Source organism: Aedes albopictus, chromosome 1, assembly GCF_035046485.1.
Source record: "Aedes albopictus strain Foshan chromosome 1, AalbF5, whole genome shotgun sequence".
Classification (NCBI taxonomy): Eukaryota; Metazoa; Arthropoda; class Insecta; order Diptera; family Culicidae; genus Aedes; species Aedes albopictus.
This window is the reverse complement of record NC_085136.1, coordinates 129621148-129642624: the sequence shown is the minus strand read 5'-3', so window position 1 is coordinate 129642624 and position 21477 is coordinate 129621148. Positions and strand designations below refer to the sequence as shown.

General features: G+C 43.5%; 1 protein-coding gene across 8 annotated transcripts in view; it reads right to left on the bottom strand.

The window, feature by feature from the left end:
* The window catches only part of LOC109403571 (MAP kinase-activating death domain protein), a 116105-nt gene that overhangs the window by 70763 nt on the left and 23865 nt on the right, over window positions 1-21477 (bottom strand). For all 8 annotated transcript variants that reach the window (XM_029861542.2, XM_029861544.2, XM_062845366.1 and 5 more), the window contains exon 2: window positions 12634-13262. In XM_029861542.2, the coding sequence (XP_029717402.2) occupies window positions 12634-12828 (195 nt within the window). In that variant the 5' untranslated portion in view covers window positions 12829-13262. The remainder of the gene's footprint in view (window positions 1-12633; window positions 13263-21477) is intronic.

Sequence of the window (21477 nt, the reverse complement as noted above, 5' to 3'; positions counted from 1 at the left end):
AAGGGATTATCTGTCCCATCCACAAGAAAGGCGACAAGTTAATGTGTAAAAAATTTCAAGCGATAACCATTTTAAATGCCGCCTACAAAGTGCTATCCCAAATCATCTTCCGTCGTCTGTCACCTAAAGTAAATGAGTTCATGGGAAGTTACCAAGTCGGTTTCATCGACGGCCGGTCGACAACGGATCACATCCAAACAGTGCGGCATATGCCGTGAATACCAGGTCCCAACGCACCACCTGTTCATCGACTTCAAGGCGGCATATGACAGTATCGACCGCACATAGCTATGGAAAATCATGGACGAGAAGCTTCCAGACTGATAAGAGCAACGATGGACGGTGTGCAAAACTGCGTAAGGGTTTCGAGTGAACTATCCAGTTCATTCAAATCTCGCCGGAGACTACGACAAGGTGATGGACTTTCCCGCCTACTATTCAACATCGCTCTGGAAGGTGTGATGCGACCAGCCGGGCTCAAAAGCCGGGGAACGATTTTCACAAAATCCGGTCAATTTATTTGCTTCGCGGATGACATGGACGTTATCGCCAGAACATTTGGAACGGTGGCTGTAGACCCGCCTGAAACGCGAAGCAGCAAAGGTCGGACTGGTGGTGAATGCCTCAAAAACGAAGTATATGCTGGTGGACGGAACCGAACACGACCGGATCCGTCTGGGTAGTAATGTTACGATAGACGGGATACTTTCGAGGTGGTAGAAGAATTCGTCTACCTCGGTTCCTTGCTAACGGCTGACAATAACGTGAGCCGTGAAATACGAAGGCGCATCATCCGTGGAAGTCGTGCCTACTATGGGCTCGAGAAGAAACGATCTTCGGTGGCGTGCAGGGGAATGATGTGTGGTGGAGAAGGATGAACCACGAGCTCGCTGCACTCTACGGTGAACTCAACATCCTGAAAGTGGCTAAAGCTGAACGGATACGGTGGGCAGGGCATGTTGCAAGAATGCCGGACAACAATCCTGCAAAGTTGGTGTTTGCTAACCATCCGGTTGGTAAAAGAAGGCGTGAAGCGCAGAGAGCACGATGGGCGGACCAGGTGGAGCTTGATCTGTCTAGCGTTGGACTAAATAAATGAATGAGCTTATCTCGTTCTTTAAATATTAAATCATCCGAAATTTTGTAGGGGCAACTGGAATTTCACACATGCTTAGAAACGAAGAAACCCAAAAAGCCATTATTCTGGTTTTTGGTGTTGGATTCGCCTCGACATGCGTACAGTAAAAGTTAGGGGAACAAATAGCATAACGCCTTCTGAGGAGAAACGTTTCCAAGCAAATTCATTATTTTAAGAGGTTTACTTCAGATGCAAATAAGCATGTCACCAATTTTACTCTAAAATGGAGCGTCCCCCGAGAGCGTAAAAATAAAAGCGTGGATTTAAAATATTTTCCATATGTTTGCACCTATTTAGATTAGGGTATGTGTGCCATCAGTAATCTCATGCTCCCATTTTCATCCTATTCGAAAACAAGCGATTACGGCACCGATTGACTCCGTTCTTTTTGTTTCCATGGGTGCTCACTTCTAACAAAAAATACAAAAATAAGAAACAAAACAAACAGCGCTTCAATCCTTTGTTTTTCGTGGGATGAAAATGGGAGCCACATGCTTAATAAGGGAACCAATACCCTATCTAATTCGAAGCGCAAAAAAATGAGCAATTGCGCGCTGAGTATATGGCATCAATCTACTAACTACCACGCGCCTCCTTCTTCTCCCATTATTGCTTGTGTGAAGAGTTCCATGGAGTCCTCAGAATTTCCAATACAAGTTAAAGCGTAGCCTCAGCCCAAAAAGCATTATGTGCCCAATAATTTTCCAGTGCCTTATTGGTAACACGTCGAACTTTTTATTTGATTGGGAAACGTTGGTTTCCTACGGGCCACAAATTGTTGTATTTAGCCAAAGTAGTAAAGTATCCTCTAAAACGAAAGATATCAATGAAATCCACTTTATTTCAGATACATGACTAGACCACATAAGCTTATCGGGACGTTATGAACTTCTTTTCCCTATGCGATACGATTGGCACGTTTCTATATTATACGCATATCCAGATCCACCGCCCAAACGTGGCTAATCGTATAATAAGGAAAGGATATTATCCTCGTAACGTGTATAATCAAAAAGGTCGATTGAGATAACCCTTCGAAAACCGATTAAGTGAAGGCCAAAGCAATTGCCGGCTTCTGCACGTGAGAGCAAGGCTGACGTATGTATGAACTGAGCAATGAGCATGCAAATAAAACGCATGCTGGCTGGCTGCCTGGCGGCTTTGAGTGCTTTCCTTTGTCGATAGCGTAGCGTAGCGGGTGGGCTTCCTCCTACGCGCTCGTTCCTCCATTATTCCATGGCAATGACCGAGTTTGACATCATTGTTGTAACCGACTCCCCGCTGTCGGGGTGCGTGTTTACTAAGGTTTACTATGGAGTTATGGCGGGAATAGTAACCACCAGCGCAAATTGCACTTGGAAGATGTACCAAATTGAATCATAGCAGCAGTTATCGAAAAGGGTGGAAAACAATAGCTTTCCACGTCACTGTTTAGATTCACCCACATAAACTTTAAATAAAGAGAAGAAATGGTTTTCTTCCCGCTGGTGGTGAGGCTATTGTTTACCATAACCATTACATCCTTTTTAATTCTGCCGAATCACATGTCTACATCCACTGTTTAATGTAATTGGTTCAACAGAACAAAACATTCCTGTTCCAATTGTCGATAACAATACACTGCTAAACCGCCCTCGAGGATCTTCTTAAATAATATAAATTTGATGAATATGATCTTCTTCCAAACAATAAAAAGGCCATCGGAATAAAGTTTCCTTACTAAAAGAAAGGAAAGCCATCTCAACCCAATCCATTGATTGTTTCCGCCTGCTCTTTGTTGATTACCTTTCTTATTTAAATAAGTCTTTCTTATGAAACATCCGTGCAACAACTCAGCTGGGCATAACAGACAACATGAACACAACCACCTGCCACCCTCTACTGACTGGTGCGGTTGTGATTTGTTCAGGATTTTATATTTAGCCTGAAACACTCAGGCAAATAGTGCGTCAGTGAAACAGAGATGGCATATTCTATTTTAGGTACCATCAACATGACGATAACTGATGCTGAGGTAATTTGCAAATGAATTGATTAAAAATGAGTTTTAAGAAACCATGAATGTAAACCAAATAATATTGATGTCAACCGCTCAGCTTTTGGTGAACAAAATTAAGTCATTAAAAAAATGATTGAAAAGGGATTTTGTTGCTAAAATGTCAAAAGAGGAAATCCTAGATATATTTATGGAGAATTTTCTGGAGGAATTTTGGAATGAAATCCTAGAAACATTTCTGAAGAAATCTCTTGAGGCATTCCAAGAGGAAATCATAGAGAACTTTCTGGAGAAATCATTGAAGCAATTGTTGGAGAAATCCCAGAAGATATCCCTTTAGGAATCCCTGGAGCAATTCCTGGAAAAATCTCTAGAGAGAACCCTGGGCAAATGCCTGGAGGAACTTCTGAATAAATTCCTGGTGTAATTCCTAGAGGAATTCCTGGAGCAATCCCTGGAAGAATTCCAGGAGAAATACCTAGAGAAATTTCTGAAAAAAAAAGTTCCAGGGGATTTCCTGGAAGAATCCTTGGAGGAACTCCTGGAGGATTTCCTGTAGAAATCTTCAAAGGATTTCCTGGATCCATGGAGAAATTCGTGGAGAAAAAATCCTGAAGAATCTCTGAAGAAATCCCTTGAAGATTTCCTGAAGGATGTCCAGGAGAAAATTCTGAAAAAAAAACCTGGAGGAGTTTTTGAAGAAATTCATGGAGAAATTCCTAGAATTCTCCTGGAGGAGTTCTTAGAAAAACTCCTGGATAAAATCCTGGAGGAATTCCTAGAGGTATACCTGTGGGAATTGCTGGAGGAATCCCTGAAACAACTACTGGATGAATTTCTGGAGAAATCTCTAAATGAATTCTGGGAGAAATATCAGAAAAAAAACCTTCAGAAATTCCTGGAGGAATTTTTAGAGGAATTTCTGGAGAAATTCCTGGAAATATCCTCGAAGGAATTTCTGAAGGAATCCTTGGGGGAATCCCTCAGGCAATTCCTGGAGTAATTCCTGGGGGAATCCCTGAAGAATCTCTGAAGAAATCCCTTGAAGATTTCCTGGAGAAATTCGTGGAGGAATTGCTGAAGGGTGTCCAGGAGAAATTTCTGAAAAAAATCCTGGAGGAATTCTTGAAGAAATTCATGGGGAAATTCCAAGAATTCTCCTGGAGGAGTTTCTAGAAAAAATCCTGGATAAAATCGTTGAGGAATGCCTGGAGGAATTCCTAGAGGTATACCTGTGGGAATTGCTGGAGGAATCCCTGAAACAACTACTTGATGAATTTCTGGAGGAATCTCTAGATGAATTCTGGGAGAAATTTCAGAAAAAAAACCTTGAGATATTTCAGGAGGGATTTTTAGAGTTATTTCTGGAGAAATCCCTGGAAAAATCCTCGAAGGAATTTCTGAAGGAGTCCCTGGGGGAATCGTGGGAGAAATTCATGGAGAAATCCCAGAGAAAATCCCAGGAGAAGTTCCTGGAGGAATTCTTAGCGGAATTCCTGGTGGAATTCCTGGAGGAATCCCTGCAGCATCCCTGGAGAAAAATCTGGAAGAATTTCTGGAGGAATCCCTGGAAAAAATCCAGAAGGTATTCCTAGAGAAAACCATGGAAGAATTTCTAAAGGATTTCCTGGAGAAATGTCTGGATAAATTGTTGACAGAACTTATGAAGGAATTCTTAAATTAATTACTGGTGAATTTCCTGGAGAAATTCCTGAAGCAATTCCTAGTGTAATTTCTGGAGGAATTCCTCGAGGAGACGCTAGACAATTTCCTGATTGAAATAATGGAGGAATGCCTGCGTGAATTCCTGAAGCAATCTCAGGAGAACTTGAAGAACTCCTGGGGAAATTCCTGGAGCAGTTCCTGAAACAATTCGTGGAGGAATGTCTGGAGCATTTCCTGGAGGAATCGCTTAAATAATGTCTGAAAAAAGTTCAAGAAGGAATCCGTGGAAGAATTCCTAGATTAATTCTTGGAAGAATGCCTAGGAAAATTCATGTTGGAATTTTTGGAGGGACCCCTGAAGTAATTCCTGGAGAAATCTTTGGCGGAATTCCTATAAGGACTGTATCGGAAATTAACTAAAAACGTTCACAATTGCCTGAAAAATAATCTGTTCGAAATAAACATAACTTTATTTTTGGAGATACTATATAAATCTCTTAAATAAAGAATGGCAGTTCTGATTTTCAAAAAATAATCATTTAACTTGGACTTTTATCTCAAAGATTGCACATATGTTTTTAAAATTTTGGACACCTCCTAAAATTTTAAAAATGCGAAAACTGTGGGAAAATATTCAATTTTTTCTCTTATTTTTGCACGGAAGAATTCCTAGATTAATTCTTGGAAGAATGCCTAGGAGAATTCATGTTGGAATTTTTGGAGGGACCCCTGAAGTAATCCTGGAGAAATCTTTGGCGGAATTCCTATAAGGACTGTATCGGAAATTAACTAAAAACGTTCACAATTGCCTGAAAAATAATCTGTTCGAAATAAACATAACTTTATTTTTGGAGATACTATATAAATCTCTTAAATAAAGAATGGCAGTTCTGATTTCCAAAAAATAATCATTTAACTTGGACTTTTATCTCAAAGATTGCACATATGTTTTTAAAATTTTGGACACCTCCTAAAATTTTAAAAATGCGAAAACTGTGGGAAAATATTCAATTTTTTCTCTTATTTTTGCGCAAATATATTCTTTTCCAGAATGCTCATGATATAAGAAAATTATTTTTATCAAGAGAAATTCCCTCCGCAGTTTAGGTCAATTCTTAAAAATGAAAAAAGGCCATTTTTCGAGGAACTCTTTTTTTATGCGTCTTCAAAAAACGATTACGCAAATAAAAAATACATAATGTTGAAAATTTGCATTTTTTTTTCGATTGGGTATGTATTTAAATCTATTGAAGAGGTAGTTTTACCAGAGAACGGAATTTTATAACCTCTGAAGATATTTAAAACAGAGCGTCAAAGTTCGACCAAAAAGTGGGTGTTTTTTTGGGATAGACCATATTCTTGATGTTGGAGGTTTTTCTATCCAAAATAAGAATTTTAAAAGTCGGTTTTGAGTGATATGTTATGTGTACATAAAGGGTGATACGGTCAAAATTTGGTCACACAATTTGTTTCATAACTTGAGACTGCGTACACCAAAACAGCTGATTTTTGGATCAGTAATGGTACATTATATGTAGCTTATACCATAAAATTTTCATCAAAATCGGTTTAGTATGTGCGGACATATTGTGAATCCTGAAAACTACAATTTTAAAATGTTGTACAAAGAGGATTAAAAAATAAGAACACATTTTTACTCTTTTATTTTTAGAGCTAGAAATACTGAACCAATGTCAATGAAAATTTTTCTGTATGTAAAGTATACATATCAAAATGTTGTGTAAAAATTTTATTCAATTTGATCCAGCCATTACAAAGTTATATTTGTTTAGGTGGTCAAATATTGTCAAACTTTGTCAAGTCAAGTCAAATTTTGGTCACACATTTTTTTTTCATAACTTTAGACTGCGTACACCAAAACAGCTGACTTTTGGATCAGTAATGGTCCATTATATGTAGCTTGTACCATAAAATTTTCATCAAGATCGGTCTAGTATGTGTGGAGATATTGTTGAACCCTGAGATCTGCAATTTAAATTTTTTTTTTCACAAATAAGAACACATTTTTACTGTTTTATTTATAGAGCCAGAAATACTTAACCGATTTCAATGAAAATTTTTCTGTATGTGAAGTATGCATATCAAAATGTTGTGTAAAAATTTCATTCAATTTGATCCTTCCGTTACAAAGTTATATTTGCTTAAGTGGCACCTGGTCAGTTTTTTTCATATTCAAACTGCTACAACTTTGAAAGTATTCATACAAAATAGCTCAAAATTTTACTACGAACATATTTTCATAATAGTATTATACTGTAAAATTTTGATAAAAATCGGAGCAGTATTGGTAGTTCTATAATCAAAATTGTGCTTTGCTGACCTTAAATTTCCGAAAATTTACTATGGAGCGCCTTTGTACAAAATTTTAAAAAGGTAGGTCGATGGTTTTATCTATATATCAACCAATACTTAATCGATTTTGATGAAAATTTTATGGTATAAGCTACATATAATATAGCATTACTGGTCCAAAAATTAGCTGTTTTGGTGTACGCAGTCTAAAGTTATGAAAAAAATTGTGTGACCAAATTTTGACCGTATCACCCTTTAACTGCTAGTAATAATCATTATTTTCCAGATTTTTTCCCGTACAATTTTTTTTCGCTACAAATGTTTGAAACGTTAAAAAAATTTAAAAAAATGCAGATTGTGCAGATTGTTATTGTGTGTGGTATACTCATAGAACCATATTTTCAATAATACTAAACATTTTCCAAATTTCTTCAAGCTATTCTAAACTTAACTATATTGTGAAGATTTCATAGAAGAACCGGAATGAAAAGACCAACCGTGCATCGAGATAGAGCATTTTGAATGTTTATAGTTAATTTCCGATACAGTCCTTAGGAGTCGCTGGATTTTTTTTTTTTTTTTAAGAATCCCTTGAATTCCTGGAGGAATTCGTAATCCTGGAGGAATTCGTGGAGGAATCCCTGTAAGAATCCCAGTAAGGCTTTCTCAACCCGGGAGCGGTCGCGTCGTGTACTGAGTACACGCACCATGAAAAATACACGCTTGTTCTACACAGCGTGAGTATGCCACCGTTGCAGGTAGTTAAAGATGCGACTGCTCGAGGGTTAACATACTCCTGGATGGATTTCTGTAGGAATACCTAGAAAAAAAATATGAAGGAATCCATGCCTGCAATAAATTCTGGACGAATTATTGTTTGAATTTTTGGATGGACTTCCAAAAGAATATTTGTACAATGTTTTAAGAAATTGGATTAATATTTAGAAAATCTCTGGTAAATTGCCTAAAAGGGTTTCTGGTGGATATTCCTGCTGAAATATTTCGAATTATTCCTGATTGAGTTATAGGAGCAATCTCTAGGGGTATTCTTGAAGAAATCTCAGAAGGAAAACTGCATCTCTGTTGACATTCCTTTGGGTATCCCTGGAAAAATTACTGAAGGAATCCTCGAAAAAAAAAAAAAAACACTAGAACAATCACTGGAGGAACCCCCTAGAGGAATTCCTAAAAAAATCTCTGGAGCAATCCATGATGTAATTATAGAAGTACAGTCTGTGCTAAAGCGTCATGAGTGCGATCGTTGCACCATCTCTAAATGGTTGCCAGTTAGGTTTGCTTATTGAAATGACGATTGAAAAGGGTTACACACATTTCCTACGTCTGTTATGTCATGTGATTGAAGTTGTTCTCTTGGAGGAATACTTGGTGAAATTTCTTATGATTATCGAGTGAAAAAGGATAAAAAGGATTGACAATTATGGATGAAAACCTTAATTATTAGAAGGGTTTATTTCTTGAGATAATTTTGCTGCAACTTTGAATCATTGAAAATCTTTGAGTTGGTTCGAATTAAAAAAAAAATCTTGGAGGGCAGGGGGCCACAGTCAAGTACAAGACACTGAAGACGACCTTACAGTTGAGGTCGAAATACGTATCTGTCAAAAGATGTAAATTCTTAGAGGAATTGAAAGGAACAATACTTAACGTGATTTGCTTTTTATCTACAGATATTTCATCATCATCAAAGATTTTATGTAAAATAGTATTGGCAATTTTAGCAAACATGAGCACATAAGGACATAGTTTAAAACCTGTTAGGACGGTTGGTAATAGGTCCTATAGGACTATATCACTAAAATGCTCTACGATTGTGATGTTAGCAAAAAAAATGGGTTTGAGGCAGCACGAAGACCTGGAGACTGACAGTATTTTTTCTAGAACGTCTATAACAAGGTTCTTGAAATCTTTAAAGTGTATTACAAGCTATGTATAAGTAAAATCAAATACTTAGATGAATCATAAGAAGTAAAAAAAAAACAAATTTCATAATGCCAAGGAAAATTCTCAAAACAAAGAATATGTAAATATTTGGTAAAGTCTGAACGTTGAAACGGTATAAACAAACTCAAATCTAGCAACTCACATTAAATGGATATTGCCTTAGAAGAGTTAGTTCTTTTTAAAGGGATCAAGACGCAACGCACAGTTTGAGAAGTAAGGACTGTTCATTTTATAAAGAGGACACCTTATTTGTGTGATATCTTTTTTATTTTTCAATAAAATCATTATCGGCTTTTTGCATAAATTTCCATAGCTATTCTACAGTGCAGGAAAAATATAACATTATACAAATTGTCCTTAGTTATGGAACTGAAGCGGTTTTCGTTAAAACTCAATAAAACCCCATTTCTCAAAATTCTACACAACTTTCCACATACATAACTTTAAAATTTTCATGAACTTTTCAATGTGTTGGGATCTAATACTATTATTCTAAAGGTCGAGTGTAAAAGTTGGTCAGTAATAATGCACCAAGCATTATACAGCTTGATATAGTGAGTTGCCTTGTTATCAATGAAATTGATAAAAAATACTTATTTAAGTCCAGTGATGCAATAACACTATGGAATCAGTTCCAAATTTGTCCAGTATAGAAGAGAATCGCATTCTAAATGATACCGAAGAAAAATATGCTTCAAAGTACATTCTTCATCATAAATTTAATACTTAATGATGGCCATAATGAAAAATTGCATACTTTTTGCTCCATAAATGCAAGTTTTTGATTCTAGAGAAGCTTATTATTATTTATTTTCAGCAAGGTCTGACCCTATGTGATTATATACCTTATTTGAAAATAACTATATGTTAATTTTTATTTTCGACATCATTGTTACGTTGTATTTGCAATAGAGTACATCGTTATTTAAAAGAACCTTCATAGAACGAAGCGGTTTTATCTCCAGTAACTGCCATGAAGCACAGTAACCAAGCCAACAATGCTATCAAGAAGCGGGTTTCTGCATTTGAAATTGCATTATTAGTACTTTCGACTAGATCCATTGAAAACATTCAAAGTTTAAAATTTTTATACATTTTTGCTTAACAAATAAATTTTATTTTGAAATTCGAGTCCAATTTGTAACTTTAATATCTCAACAACCATTATTCCGATTAGGTTTATATTTTGCCAGAATATGTATCACTCAAACTGCTGCAGCATGGCAAACACTTTTTTGCAATTAAAAACGATGCACCGATGTTTTACAGAAATTTTGTGTTTATTTTTAGTTTTTGGAAATTGAAAAATTGATCTCTCGAAACACTTTGCCACATTTCTATGAAGTTCAATAATTTTAAACCAATTTATTTATGGTTATTATCTGCTAATATAATGTACTGAACAACTAACCAAGGCTGCTCAAATTTGAACTACGCGTTTTCTTTTTATAGCCTTGCAAAGTTGTCCTCTTTATAAAATGAACAGTCCTTACTGCCGCACGAAACTAATCGTAATCTTGCGAGGAACAGATTTCATGGAACTAATTTAAATTGAATATTGTTATAGTAACACTCTGAGGCTTTATGAGTCGTAGGTTGAAAATTGAGTGAGTATTCATGGCAGTTGGAACATTACACGATTTGCCTTAAGAATGATATAAACAACAACGTGTATTTCAGGATAGCTTATTGCCAGAGAACGTTAAAATATAAAAGCAAAGAATTACTAAGAATATGTTGAAATGCAATAAAAGCCAATGAAAACAAAGCGTAACAAAAATTAACTATTGGTCTGTCTCAAGAGCAAATTTTTGTGTCTCCGACAAATTTTAGCACACTGAATCCGAATCCGGGCTCAGATTCGCTCCAGCACGTCACAATTTTGAGCTATAAATTGAGGTATAGGTCAAAATTGTGACGTGCTGGAGCAAATCTGAGCACGGATTCGGATTCAGCGGCCCAAAATCTGTCAGAGACACATAAGTTTAACCTTGAGACAAAAAAATGTTGCGCTGTGAAATTGATAACATGGCTATTAGGGTGTCCCACACTTATATGAAAAACAAAAATTTAAAAAAATGCCAAGTCTTACTTCTTAAATCAGTTGTTCTAGACTCCCAGAAGCTACGTTCAAAATTTGAGCAAAATCGGTTGAGCCTAAGGGGGTGCTCAAAACGCTTGAAATTTGTATGGGGAAACTTAGCCAAATGTATGCAGAAATTTTAAGGTTTTGAATTTTGTTGATAGGTGGCGCTGTAAGCGTTCAATAAATAAACGCTTTTGTATTATTGTAGGTGACTATATGCCAAAGAACTTTATCGAAGACCGCGAAGTGATTCGACGGTTGTGAAAAAGTCATACATTTTTCGAAATTTTTGTTTTTCATATAAGTGTGGGCCACCCTTGGGGCCACCTTAATGGCTATAGTGTAGAGAAACAAGAGCAGAGGCTTCAGACCTTGAAGTACTTAACTCCAGAATAGTTGGAATGATATAAAGTTATAAAGTAACATAGAGACAATCGTGAAAGAATTACGCCGATAGAGCAAAGAGAAACCATAGTTGAGCCCGTAGACCTTGAACACCCTGATTCCAAAATTGTTTGGATAGCCTAGCATATCGCATGAATATACAAAAAGCACGATAGTTTGCACAGTACCATCAGTATCATGGACTGCATTCCATAAACATTCGTTACAATTAAAGCATGATACAGTATGTAGATATTATAACCTCAACTACAAAATGTATACGAGGCCATTTGTATTTCATGGAATGTCCAACTAGCACAGCATCGAGTCACTCATAATACTGCAAGGTCTAAGGCCATCAACGAGAATCAATTTCTTGGATAGAGTGGACAGAAATTATGGTACATCTTGTAGATCTTGGAATAATTAACTCTAGAGTAGTTTGGATGACCTAGATCACACAATTTATGTATTAAAGAGTTTCTGTCGATGCTTTGAAGCTTATTGAGTACCGCACGTTTAGTATACTGAATTTGTGACTCAAACTCCGGAGTACTTTGTAAATCTAAGAATTCCCATTGACTATAAAAGAGACGAAAGGGTAAAACGTTCTTTGTTTGAAAACATAGAAGATATTGCATTTCTACCAAAAGAAGATTGTCCCGGTTGTTAACGGGTTAAAGCATTAAAATATGTACATAGGTCAAATTTCAACTCCAAAAGAACTTTTGTCAGTGAATCACCTGATGTAACTACTTGTGTTGGTCGTAAAACCTTTGAAGGATAATAGCAGCAGTTGACCAAACTTTACATAAGAAACACTATTGCACTGAGATCATTATACGTGGCATTTCCAACTCAAGCACCAAGGTTTTTCTTTGTAAGTTAGTTGAAGCATCCCAACAACATTAGCTGTAGTACAGCAACAGCTCAGACTGACTACGATTAATTGATACTGCACCAAGCAAAACCTATACTAAAAGACTTTTTTTTTCTTTTCTTGTGAATCTTCGTGTTGTCCCCCCCCCCAAAAGACTTTCCCAATAAACTAGCATCACCCAATCAATCAATAGAAATCGTTCAACGAACCTGCACCGGCGGCGCCGAGTTTGGCCCAGTTGCATGCATTCCTCCCGGGCCGCTTCCGGCACCGGCTACTCCCGCCGATGTCGCATTGCCGCCCGCACTTGGCCGGGTGGTAACGACCGCCGACCGGGCGCCCACAATCGCCAAATAGTCAATCAACCGAGGACACAGGGAATCACGCTGCTGTTGTTCGGCCATCACGCGCTGTGGCTGGTACTCTGGGGCTGGCTGGCTGGATGTCAATCGGATCAATTAAAGCACTTTTCCTGCGAAGTCGGACCCGGGACAAGGGTTACAACTCGCTCGCCCACAAGCGGAGACACACCCACCCACACGTGTAATCTTTAACGAGCGGGAGGTTCGAGCGATTGCCGTAAGTTAGTAGTTAACTGGAAATGATTATCCTCTTTTACGTCTATAGCATATAGTGTTTCATCTGCTAGTGGTGGAAGCCTTTGTCGTGATGATTTCTTCGTTCAATGTGATCCGATAGTGATATGAGTTTTCTTTTTTATTTTCTTTTGTGATGTGAATGATTACACCACTTTATTAACGACAACTGATTCTTTTGTAAAGCTATAGGTGGTAATTAACGAACAATCGATGTTTTACTTTATCCATTTTGTGAGTTGCTGGAAAAGAGAAAGCAGAAAAATGATGTTAATGGTTACATGTATCGATAGAATAATGATATGATAGAATAGTTGAACCAATATTGCTCAAGAACCATAGAACACTGCTGAACATAAAGCTATTCGATACACTCTATAGTGAAAACGTTTCAGGTTTTTCGAAGTTATTGAGACTCTTTGTAGGTTAATGGTCTAATCACAAACAAACAGGTCTTAAAAATAATTCATTGCACCACCTGAAGACAGATATTAGCGATGGACGAACAATTATGCCTTCAAACCTGAATGCCTTCGCTTCTAGGAGTGCTTGTAGGATCTTATCGTTTCAGATCTGTTTGAGATTTTATTCTGTACGCAGAAATATGTTGTTTGATGATTTATCTGTTGCTCTCAAGGTCATACACCTGAACCAGGATGATCCAGGTAGAGTGGGGTTGAGGACCACCTTCTATAGGCAAAGTAAACGACAGGACTACACCTCCGACCCACTACACACATTCCCATTGCCGCCAAGCCCCACGTCTCTCCGGAACCACCAAAAAGACATTGCTCCAGAGAGGGGCTACTGAATATCACACCCTCAAGGTTATCGGCTACTGCATATCACACTCACACCCTTAAGGTAGCATGCTGACGCTTAGCCAGTTTCCCAGGGTCAACCACCACGCCCGCGCCCAACTGGTCTGCAAGCATCAAGAACTGATGCCTACGTGCTAGCAGATATGACCTGCTGAAGGCAAGGGTATCACTACCCTTTCAGGCCCAGAAGATTGCTGACTGTAGGGTCTCCACCTGACCCCGGCCCTTACCGGGGACCCCTTTCCAACCGCGGGCTCGGATCCAACCCAGTAGACCGACATCATGACAGCAACGCTACCAGGACTTCCTCTCCGCGGCCACTTAATCGCTGTAAGGGTCGATTTCGACCGCAGGGCACCGGTATGGCCTACAAAACCGACTCCGATTCCCTGGACCAACTATTGTACCGCATCTGAACTAGCCATTCTCCGAGTCTACGCGCCACCTCCTCTGTAGTTCCAAGACGTGTGGTTAAAAACTGTTCAAACGGCGTTCCAGCCAAACTCATCCCTACACATCCCCTGGACAAGATATTATCCGGAGTTGTGTCCTCTCCGCATGTGGCAAGCATGCGGGCACGCACTGTGCTGAAACGCATGCGCACAAATCGAACATTTGGGAGAAGCCGCATGGCCAAAACTGCGTAGATACTGTCGGAAGCAACCATGTCCCGAAAGGACCTGAGCTAGATGGGATGTTAGTTCACGATAGCGCCTATCACCCCAACTATCTACTCTTGGGAGTGTCCCACGCGCGCTGCCATATGATCATGGAGGCCATCCTGACAGTCTGGCGTATATACATATGTCTGGGGCAGCAGGGACGGATGTCCTGGGGCCTGACGCACCCCCCCGCTTGCGAGTCAGCCGCGTAGTTGCCGGCTAAGAATAGGACTACTAACCCCAATTCAAGGTGTCAAGCGACCCGTGCCGAGGAATGAGTGATCGAGGGGGTGAAAAAGATGCTCGATCTTTAACGGAGCCTGTGGGGCACCTGGGCACCCCCCACAGTAAGCTGTCCCTTACCGCGTTAATGCAGAGCTCTGGCGTGGTGGACATTCTTTCTCGTGCGACTCGTGGGAATAAAATATGAGTAACAAACCAATACAGAAATCAAGTGTAGCAGGTAGTAGTGGTGGGATCAACCCCTTCGCAAGAAGCGGGTTGATGAGATCTCCGACAAGGAGAAGTGAGGAGATAGGCGCTGGGAGTTGCGTACGCAGCTCAAGCGTGGGTGCTCCAGTCCACTTCCCGGCAAGCCAGCCGGTGGAGGTTATGGACGGAGCGTGGTTGTTGAGGGCCGTCAACCGAGGATCCAAAGGACGGTCCGCAATAGAGGTGGCTGAGCAGCAGCTTGGCAAAATCATCGACTTTGCGTCCACTAAGTCGAATATAAGCAAGGACCTGAAAACGGCCTTGCTTCGACTTAGGGCGTCGATCGACAATGCCAAGCAGGAGCACGCGGCACTCGCGTTGCTGACTGCTGCAGCAGCGGAGCCTGCAAATGAGAAAGTGCCGAAGTTTACCCAAACGGAGGCCTTCTCCTTCGCAGGAAGTCCGAATAAGGCGGAAGCGACTGCTCGCGACAAACGGGGCAAGCAATCGCAGAAGCGGGCGAGGCAACCGTCAGGCGAGGAGCTGTCTGGCGGTGCCCGCAAGGCCAGGCGAATCATTACCCCGAAAGTCGGTAATAATGCCGGAAGGTCGGACCCCAGCCAGGGTTCCCGGAAAGCTGGGAAGGGTGGGCCTGAAAAGGCTGGCCCGTCCCGGAACGATGGGAACAAGGGGTTGCGACCGCTAGTGGGCCCTCAACAGCCACAGAGTAGGGCGATCCAAGGGGTGGACCCCCCTTGGACGAAGGTAGAGCGGAAGAGGAAGAAGAAGGCGAATCCGCAGGTAGTAGCGCAGGACGCCAAGCCAAGGCGTAGGAGGGCAGGTGCCAAGCGCGAAAAAGGCGACGCTATCGTCATCAAGACGGAACAGTCCAAGTACTCGGACGTCTTGAAGATGATGCGAAGCGACGCCAAGCTTGAGGGTCTTGGAGCCGACGTACGCAGTATTAGACGTACTCGTACGGGCGAGATGATCCTGGAGCTGAAGCGCCAGAAGGAGCACAAGGGCGCCGCCTATAAGAGGCTGGCAGAAGAGGTCCTTGGTGAGGGTGTGCAGGTGAGGGCTCTGACACATGAGGCGACTCTGAAGGTCAAAGACATCGATGAGATCACCGAAGTGGAAGAGCTCGTCACGGCACTGCGGCAACAGTGCGATGTGCAGGTGGCCGCCGCAGCCGTTAAGCTACGGAAAGGGCCAGCAGGGACACAGATAGCTTTGGTTCAGCTACCTGTGGCGGACGTCAAAAAGTCCGTTAAAGTAGGGAGCATAAAGGTGGGTTGGTGTGTATGTCACCTGACATTCCACGAGCCACCAGAGGTTTGCTTCAGGTGTCTGGAACCAGGACACAAGTCGTGGGACTGCAAAGGCCCCGACAGGCGCAAACTGTGCAGGCGATGCGGCGCTGAAGGTCATAAGGCCCAAAGCTGCACGAGTCCGCCCATCTGCATGATCTGTACCGGGAAATCCTCGAACAACAGACATCCGATGGGTGGTCCAAGGTGCCCGGCCTTCAAGAAAGCCGCAGTGAACAACAAATCACAGTGCAGGTAACGCAGCTGAACCTAAACCACTGTGATGCGGCTCAGCAACTGCTTTGTCAGGCAGTTTCTGAGTGGGAGACGGATATCGCCATCATATCGGACCCATACCGAGTACCCGCCGGCAACGGCAACTGGGTCGCGGATGGGACCAGAAAAATGGCGGCGATATGGACGACGGGTAAATACCCCGTTCAGGAGTTGGTGTCTACTACCTATGAGGGCTTCGTGGTCGCCAAAGTAAACGGGGTCTTCTTCTGTAGCTGTTATGCGCCTCCGCGGTGGCCGATCGAGCAGTTCACGCAAATGCTGGACCGCTTAACGACCGTGCTAACAGGGCGAAGGCCGGTGGTAATAGCGGGCGACTTTAATGCCTGGGCCGTGGAATGGGGAAGCCGTTTCACGAACCAGCGGGGTCAGATCCTGCTAGAAACACTGGCCATCTTAGATGTCGACTTGGCTAATGTCGGTACCAAGAGTACCTTTAGTCGAAACGGAGCGGAGTCAATTATTGACGTGACCTTTTGTAGTCCTGGCCTAACAAGTAGTTCGAACTGGAGAGTAGATGATGGCTACACTCACAGCGACCACCTGGCGGTTCGCTACAGTATCGACTACAATAACAGCAGACAGCGGATAGAAGAAGAGGCGGCTAGGCCAAGGCCAAGCCCTCGCAGGTGGAAGACATCATACTTCGACGAAGGGGTATTTAGGGAGGCGCTCCGCCGTGAGCGAAACTTAATCGGTTTAGACGGCGACGAGCTGGTAGCGGTGCTCTCACGTGCGTGTGATGCGACCATGCCTAGGCGAGTCCACCCTAGAAATGGGAGGCCACCGGCTTACTGGTGGACCGACGCGATTGCGGACCTGCGCCGCGCCTGCCTACGGGCTAGGCGGCGGATGCAGCGAGCACGATCAGAGGAAGAGCGAAACGAACGGCGGGTGGTGTTCGCCGCTGCAAAAGCCGCGCTTAAGACCGAGATAAGAGCAAGCAAAAAGGCCTGCTTTGAGGGTCTCTGTCAGAGTGCCAATACGAACCCGTGGGGTGACGCCTACAGGATCGTTATGGCCAAGACGAGAGGTGTGATGGCTCCTACAGAGCAATCTCCAGAGATGTTGGAGGGGATCATTGGAGGACTTTTTCCGCGTCATGATCCTAGTCCTTGGCCTCCTTTCGTAGGACAGCCGGGGACTGGGGCTGGCGATGAGGAGAGGGTCACCGATGTGGAACTTGCGGGGATAGCTAAGTCCCTTAGCGTAGGTAAGGCCCCAGGTCCGGACGGAGTTCCGAACCTGGCCTTAAAAGTAGCTATTGCAGAGGCTCCCGAGATGTTCAGGTCTGCTATGCAGAAATGCCTGGACGAGGGAGTTTTCCCAGAAGCTTGGAAGAGGCAGAGCCTGGTACTATTGCCAAAGGCGGGGAAACCACCCGGAGACCCGTCGGCATATAGACCAATATGCTTGATTGACACGGCGGGGAAGGTGCTCGAAAAGATCATCCTCAATAGAATGTTGCGGTTCACCGAGGGCGAAAATGGTCTTTCGAGTAACCAGTACGGCTTCCGGAAGGGGAGGTCCACCGTAGACGCTATCTTGTCGGTTACAAAAACCGCCGAGAAAGCACTCGAGCCTAAGAGGAGGGGAATTCGCTTTTGCGCGGTAGTGACTCTGGATGTAAGGAATGCGTTTAATAGCGCCAGCTGGTCTGCTATTGCCGATGCGCTCTTGCGTCTGGGGATACCGGAGTACCTGTACAAGATTCTCGGAAGTTACTTTCAGAATCGTGTACTAGTCTACGACACGGAGGTGGGTCGGAAGTGCTTTCACATAACCTCAGGAGTCCCGCAAGGTTCCATCCTGGGTCCGGTGTTATGGAATGTCATGTACGACGAGGTGTTGAGGTTAGAGTATCCAGTGGGAGTGGTGATTGTCGGATTTGCCGACGACATTACGCTCGAAGTCTACGGTGAAACGATCGAGGAGGTAAAGTTGACTACCAACCACTCGATCAAAGTTGTGGAGGCGTGGATGCGGTCCAGGAAACTGGAGCTGGCTCACCACAAGACAGAGGTGACGGTTGTTAACAACCTGAAGTCGGAGCAGCAGACGGAGATCAGTGTAGGAGACTGTACTATCCTGTCAAAGCGCTCCGTCAAACACTTGGGCGTGATGATCGACGATAAGCTTACCTTCGGTAGCCACGTCGATTATGCCTGTAAAAGAGCCTCCACAGCTATTGCGGCACTGTCCCGGATGATGTCCAATAGCTCTGCGGTGTACGCCAGTAAGCGCAAGCTTCTGGCTAGTGTTGCTACATCCATACTTAGGTATGGCGGCCCGGCGTGGGGCACCGCGCTAAGTACTAAATGCTACCGACGGAAGCTGGAAAGTACTTACAGGCTTATGTGCCTGAGGGTTGCGAGCGCGTACCGTACCGTGTCACACGACGCTCTCTGCGTCATTACTGGTATGGTGCCTATCAGCATTCTTATCAGTGAGGACATGGAGTGCTTCGAAATGCGCGGCACAAGAGGCATACGCAGGACTGTCAGGATGGCCTCTATGGTCAAATGGCAGCGCACGTGGGACAGTTCCACCAAAGGAAGGTGGACCTATAGGTTGATACCGAGGGTAGATAGTTGGATTAATAGGCGCCATGGGGAAGTTTCATTCCACCTGACACAGGTCCTTACAGGTCATGGTTGCTTCCGACAGTATCTACACCGTTTCGGGCATGCGGATTCTCCCGAATGCCCAGTGTGCAATGGTTTAGAGGAAACGGCGGAACACGTTTTGTTCGTGTGCCCGCGTTTTCGCACAATGCGTGACCGCATGCTTGCCACATGCGGGGAGGACACAACTCCGGACAACTTGGCCCAGAGGATGTGTAGGGATGAGTTTGGCTGGAACGCCGTTTCAACGGCTATTACCCACATCGTCTGGGAGCTACAGAGGAGGTGGCGCGTGGACTCGGAGAATGGCTAGTCCAGATGCAGTACAAGAGGTGGTCCAGGGGTTCGGAGTCGGCTTCGTAGGTCATACCGGTGCCCTGCGGTCGAGATCGACCCTTACAACGATTAAGTGGCCGCGGAGAGGAAGTCCCGGTAGCGGTGCTGTCGTGGCGTCGGTCTACTGGGTTGGATCCGAGCCCGCGGTTGGAAAGGGGTCCCCGGCAAGGGTCGGGGTAGGTGAGATCCTGCTGTCTGCAACCTACGGGTGCATCTGATAGGGCCTGAAGGGTAGTGATACCCTTCCTTACGGGCAGGTCAGATCGGGTTGCACGTGGGCATCAGTTCTTGATGTCCGCTCAGCAGTAGGGCGCGGGCGGGGTTGACCCTGCCCGCCTTCCGAGGACAAAGGGAGTGGCGAGGACCACTCGGGAAACTGGCTAAGCGCCAGCATGCTACCGTGATGGACTCTCCAAAGCGAGTCATCGATGTTCGTTGCTGCAGGCTACGCAGCTAACCTTGTGGGTGCGATGTGCACTAGCCCCTCTCTGAAGCAATACCTTCTTGGTGGTTCCGGAGAGACGTAGGGTTTGGCGACCATAGGAATGGTTTAGTGGGTACGAGGAGAGAGTAGTCCTGGATTTTACTTTTGTTGTAGAAGACGGCCTGTCAGACCTACACTACCCTAACCTTCTGTTAGGGTGTCTGTTGAGCAGATTATCCCCCTATGGTTTAGAAGGAAAAAAAAAAAAAAATATGTCTCTTGTGCCGCGTATTTCGAAGCATTCCATGTCCTCCCTGATAAGGATGCCGAAAGGCACCCAGTGATAACGCAGCGCGTCGTGTGACACGGTACGTCAGCATGTAAGTACTTCCCAGCTTACCACGGTAGCTTTCGACGTAGCGACACTATACTAGCCAGAAGTTTACACTTACTGGCGTACACCGCAGAGCTATTGGCCATCATCCGGGACAGTTACACTATAGCAGTGGAGCGTCTTTTCCAGGCGTAATCAACGTGGCTACCGAAGGTAAGCTTATCGTCGATCATCACCCCCAAGTGTTTGACAAAGTGCTTCGAAATGATAGTACTATCGCCTACACTGATAACTTGTTGCTCCGACTTTCGGCTGTTCACAACCACCACCTCAGTTTCCTGAAGCTCCGCGACCCAATTGCCGTTGCCAGCGGGTATTCGATATGGGTCAGCTATCATGGCGATATTTTGCTTCTGTCAGGGCCTTTGCAGTCCCATGACTTGTGTCCCGATTCCAGACACCTGAAGCAAACCTCTGGTGACTCCTGCAAGGTCAGTTGCCAGCCCACCTTCAGCTTCCCTACTTATTTGCGTCCGCCAAAGATAGCTGCACCATACCAAGCCATCGTTGCTATTGATGACGAGCGCGTTACCTGTCTCGCGCTTGGCATCTTCCCTCCTACGTTTTCTAGGCCTGGTGTCTTTACACTCCTGCACCGCATGCGGTTTCTTCTTTTTTTTTCGTTCTCCTTTGGTTCAAGGGGCGTCCTCCTCATCGACCCGCCCTATCTTGTGGTTGTTGAGGACCAATCAGTGGTCACAACTCCTCATTCCCTTCGCCCTGGGGCTGGCCGGCCTTTTCAGGCTCACCATTCCTGTCTCTGGACGCCTGGCTGGGGTCCGGCTTGCCAGCTTTACTACCGACCTTATATTGCTCGTCGTAAGCAATACCATCCGCCACGCTTTTGGGGCTACCCCCGAAAGCGAAGGCCTTCGTCTGGGTAGACATCGAAACGTTTAACTTCGTGGGTTCTGCCGCTGCCGCAGTTGCCACGAGTTTCTCGTGGTCCTGCCTGGCTACCATCACACAGTGGTACCGCCATAGGCCAAAAATCGAAAAATTGATTTTCTAATTAATGAGTTTGTACATTTTTTTATTAATCAATAATGTTCCCAAGAATGCAGAAAAGCCATTTTTGTGTATGTTTCTGTTGCATATTTTGCTTGAGAGCGTGGGTACTGTTATGCAATTTGACATTATCAAAAATTGTCGAAAAATTA